The sequence below is a fragment of the Portunus trituberculatus genome, chromosome 41, assembly GCF_017591435.1.
Source record: "Portunus trituberculatus isolate SZX2019 chromosome 41, ASM1759143v1, whole genome shotgun sequence".
In the NCBI taxonomy this organism is placed as follows: Eukaryota; Metazoa; Arthropoda; class Malacostraca; order Decapoda; family Portunidae; genus Portunus; species Portunus trituberculatus.
In genome coordinates, this window is record NC_059295.1 from 24,923,228 (window position 1) to 24,928,227 (window position 5,000).

General features: G+C 35.5%; 2 protein-coding genes across 7 annotated transcripts in view; one reads left to right on the forward strand and one right to left on the reverse strand.

The window, feature by feature from the left end:
• LOC123516634 (transcription factor IIIA-like) overlaps nucleotides 1-823 on the forward strand; it is a 30,699-nt gene extending 29,876 nt beyond the window's left edge. For all 6 annotated transcript variants that reach the window (XM_045276214.1, XM_045276212.1, XM_045276217.1 and 3 more), the window contains one exon: nucleotides 1-823. This exon is cut by the window's left edge and continues 584 nt beyond it. The gene's annotated coding sequence lies outside the window, so the exon portion shown is untranslated.
• Nucleotides 1-5,000, reverse strand: part of LOC123516637 — a 6,350-nt gene that overhangs the window by 810 nt on the left and 540 nt on the right. Inside the window, exons 2-4 of the mRNA XM_045276219.1 lie at nucleotides 2,665-2,906; nucleotides 2,211-2,463; nucleotides 1,667-1,854 (exon numbers count right to left, since the gene is read on the reverse strand). Coding sequence (XP_045132154.1) covers nucleotides 1,667-1,854; nucleotides 2,211-2,463; nucleotides 2,665-2,906 — 683 coding nt within the window. The remainder of the gene's footprint in view (nucleotides 1-1,666; nucleotides 1,855-2,210; nucleotides 2,464-2,664; nucleotides 2,907-5,000) is intronic.

The following is a 5,000-nucleotide window of genomic DNA, read 5'->3' on the forward strand; positions in this document are numbered from 1 at the left end:
ACTGTTCAAAAATGCTATTTCATTATATTATGAGTCATGAATTATTTTTTTATTTATTTGTTTTTTTACTTATTTATTTATTTTTTGGCTCACATTCTGTCTGCATTAGAAATATTTAAGTGGACCTTAACAGGATGAAGGTTCCTCATCCATGGTTTAGGCCATTTCATGTGGGATTGCTAGCCTGGCATAAAGGTATAAATTTGTAGCAAATTTAACTTAGATTTTATGCTATTGCCTAAACTTTGATTTCCGTAAGGCTGGGCCATATGTGTTATTACAAAACTGGAATAAAACTTAGATTACAGGACAGATTCATGAGGAACACTGCTGTCAATATATTTAGGAAAAGAACAGTGGCCATCTACCACTTCAGCAAATGAACAGACAGAAAGGAAACTTGAGATGCAACAAGTGTGTTTTCTGCATTTCATAAAGGTATTTGAAAGAAATGGAGCAAGGAGACTGGCAGGCTTGCCACTTTGAGAAAAGGCAATGTCATATCTAAGTTGTATTTCCCCAGCAAACAGTAATGAGGATTTCAATTTTGTATATTGATAAACAGAAATATAATAAACATCTTTTCTTCTGCTTTTTATGAAGGGACTGGAAGCTAAAATTAGATTTGTATGCTTCTTTCCTCCAAAACGTATACTACTGATCTTTCATATACACTAGATAGGGTGACAAAAAAAAAAAAAAGAAAAAAAAACAATGCTCAAGTCTTTTTAAATAATTTTACAAAAATGAAAAATTATACTAGATTTTTATGTAACCTGTAACTTGAATTTTTCTGTAATTAAAAATTATATGATAAATCCTGTAGGATATTTTGTTTACACATTATTATTCATCGATATTCGTTGTTTTGCTTGCTTGCTTTTTTTTTTTTTTTTTTTTTTTTTTTTTTTTGTGTGTGTGTGTGTGTGTGTGTGCCATACTTATGCTCATTTAACTATACTTGTACTTTTTTATAGGTCGTGTAATATTGATTTTTGTTTTCTTACATTTGTGTTTAGAGAGAAGACTTGATGAGGGTGCAGTGGTAGCAAATGTATGCAGCTTACATGAAACATAAGAAGAGGAAAGGAGATGGAAATAAGAATGAATGAAAGGATACAGTGGATGAGGGATATTCCCTACGTAGCATGGTTAAAGCTGTTAGATTTGTATTTCTTAGAGAGATGTAGGTTAAAAGGGATCCTGATAGAAGTCTTTAAATGAGTTAGGGACTATAACAAAGGAGACAAAATTCTTAGGATCAGTATCCAGGATAGAACCAAATTTAGAGGTTTAAGAAAGAAATGGTAAAAAAGTGGTTGTTTAATAGAGTGGTTGATGAATGGAATGGACTGAGTAATCATATTGTTAGGTCTAAGCCAACAGAGAGCTTTAAAAGAAGATGAGACAAATATATGAATGCGGATGATGGGTGGAATTAGGTAGATATGTTCAGTCCGCCATATGTATGGCTGATGGCCGCCTCTTGTAGCGTCCCTCATTTATTCTGTTCTTGAGTGAAGAAGTAGAGGAAATATTTGCAGAGCTGTATGGATAGAGTGGGAAATGAAGTATGGAAGAAAACTGATGGGAAAGAGTTAACTGATTGAGAGCAGAATATTAGGTAAACAATAAATATAACTATACACACACACAGGAATCATACCTGAAATCTTGCCAGAATGAAGCTGTTGGGCTTTTGTTTTGTTCTGTCATAACATATCTTGATAAATGTTAAAATAAGAATCACCACAGTAACGGACATGATTCCCACAAAAATCCACGTCATGTTGCGCCAGAATGATTCACCAGAAAGTATTCCAAACTCTGAAGCAAAGCTTGTTGCTAGGAACTCTGTTAAAATATGATAGAAATTATAATAATAATGATTATAATTATAATAATATCATTATTATAGCTATCATTATTTCTATTATTATTATTATTATTATTATTATTATTATTATTATTATTATTATTATTATTATTATTATTATTATTGGTAGTAGTAGAAATTATTATTATTATTATTATTATTATTATTATTATTATTATTAATATTATAACTGAATAAACAAATCAGGAAAAGCGTATTCAATCTAACATCTTTATGAAGGAAATGTATTAACAATTAAGTTTATTATAGTACTATTAGTCGATGTTGTTGCTAATGTAACGTAGGTCAGTATCAGTATACTATTGTTGAATACCTTGGCCACAGTTGACAGTATACTGTATGGAAATATTGGAAGTGAGACGCTTCAAGCGGAGTTTTGTAACACCAAATCTGTCAAGGTTGGCGGTGATAGCTGCCGGTTTGACAAAGATTTGGGAGTGTACAAAGTCACGAGGTTTGTTCATAGCTTCGTGAGGAATAAGTGCCAATTGAAGTAAATGGTGGTAATGAAGACGAAGAAATATTGTTGTCCAAGCGTTAGTTATAAGTATTGGTGGCCAAGGGACCTATGAGGAAACAAAAATACATATTAGTGAAACAATACTGAATTTCATGGAACAGTTATTATAGTTGTATGCAGACAGTCACTCTGGCCGCAATTTTTTTTTTATTTATTTATTTTTTTTTTCATACAAAAAAAAAGTCAAGCATTACTCTCTCTCTCTCTCTCTCTCTCTCTCTCTCTCTCTCTCTCTCTCTCTCTCTACCTTAAACACATTGTTGCGCGTTTTAGAATCCTTCAATGTAACCTCCATATCTCCCCACACAACTTGCATGTTTTCTGTGATCCCTAACTCATACACTTCTTGTTCGTTATCATCCTCCAGGGCTGCGTGAATAATAAGCTGCTTCACTGCATTTTGAGGTTTGAGACGCAGTGTGATGCCACTTCCGATAGTTAGAGGTGGAGTGGGATTTTTTTCGTTAAGCAAACCACTGGAGAGACATTCTGAAAAAGAAAAGAATGTTTAATTTTGCCCGAGTCTTGTACTAGGTACCTACCGAAGCAGTCCTAGCTGTTTCTGTTATACGTATATAATTGTTAATTAGTTTTGGATTATATTAGTAAAGTTATGTTGATATTAGCTCCTAGGTAGGACAAATATCTTTGATATAGAAAGATTATTAATTTGAAAATTAAATATAGACTAGAAATGAAATGAATATTTGTCCGATGAAAAAAAAAAAAAAAAACATACAAGAAACACAACGGCGAAGAAAGACTTGAAGAAGACTGTGAAGATTTGTGTTATCCTGTATAGGTGCAAAAGTTTTGTTTGAAAAATAGATGGTTATACAACGGAATCATCAGATCAAACCTTATTACGATAACATCGAAAGAGTGTACAGTATTAAGCTTACTCTTTTATGTTACTATTAACACTGAGGCATATTCTCATTGTCTCAGTGTACAGTATTAAGCTTACTCTTTTATGTTACTATTAACACTGAGGCATATTCTCATTGTCTCGCAGGCAGACATGTTACCACAAATGCAGTCATCTATAGCAGCATTTCCTAACACACACTTTTCCAGGTATGCCAATCTTCATTCCGTTCCAGTGACCCACTCCTTCCCATCTCCCCCCTTCCCATTCGCCGCCACCTTTTCCTTCTGCATGTATGGTAATAGACGTTGTGCCGAGGTCAAAACTTACCTTATCTTACCAAATCGCCTATTCATAGGTATACAACGCCACCCCTTCGATTCCGAGAAAGTTTTCGCTTCCTAGGAAAATACCACCCAAGTCATGTTGTGTTTGCCTAATCCTGAATAAGTGTACCAGCTATGCATTTCCTTTCATGCACCAAGAACAAATCCATCCTTACGTGAGATTCGCTGATCTCGAGATCCATACACGTACCAAGGTTGATTTTTCAGGAGAGGATCCCACCTTAACTCGTTCGGCTCTCCTTGACCCGTTGCGCTCATGCACCACTTCTTAGCTGTCTGACATGTCCCTTTGCCACTCTCAGTTCCTAAATACCATTCTTCGCCATATCATTGAGTTCCTTAAGTAGACGTTGTACAACTATTCTATGTCATCCCGTATCACAGAGAATCGTGAAGCAGATACCATTTCTTCCGTACCTTGCATCACTATCGGGAGTGCGCAGAAGGACCTTCTTGTCTTTCGTCTTCCCATTCTTAGAAAGCAAGATGCTGAGAAGCCGTCTTAGCATCCATCCAGATCAAGGAAGCATCGATCGTGTTGTGAGGAACAATTGGTGTTTGGTATCTAATAGTGTTTCACCTGGCAAAACAGAGCTTTCTGGCCACTTGCTGTTTCATCACGCAGCACCATATTGCTGGTTCTCCTTTCATACTGTTCCCTGTGCTTCCTCCACTGACTACCCCGTGGCCTTTATGCAATCCATTTCCTATATTTTCCTTAACAGTGCAGGTGCCACGGAAACAATCAGTACGCGACTGTTTGGTGGTAGGGATGTTTTTTTATTGGTTTTGGTTCAATAAAAAAAAAAAAAAAAATTTTACCCTATCACAGACAGTCAGAACATTAAAAAAAGCAAATTATGTTTTCTATATCATAGATAAATTAAAAATGTATAGTCGCTAGTGCCTTTCTTATATCAATATGAAAATTGCTATTCATGCGGATTCCCATTTCGCGCGCGCACATATATATATATATATATATATATATATATATATATATATATATATATATATATATATATATATATATATATATATATATATATATATATATACACACACACACACACACACACACACACAGTAGTTCAGTGGTTAGAGCGCTGGCTTCACAAGCCAGAGGACCGGGGTTCAATTCCCCGGCCGGGTGGAGATATTTGGGTGTGTCTCCTTTCACGTGTAGCCCCTGTTCACCTAGCAGTGAGTAGGTACGGGATGTAAATCGAGTTGTAACCTTGTTGTCCCGGTGTGTGGTGTGTGCCTGGTCTCAGGCCTATCCGAAGATCGGAAACAATGAGCTCTGAGCTCGTTCCGTAGGGTAACGTCTGGCTGTCTCATCAGAGACTGCAGCAGATCAAACAGTGA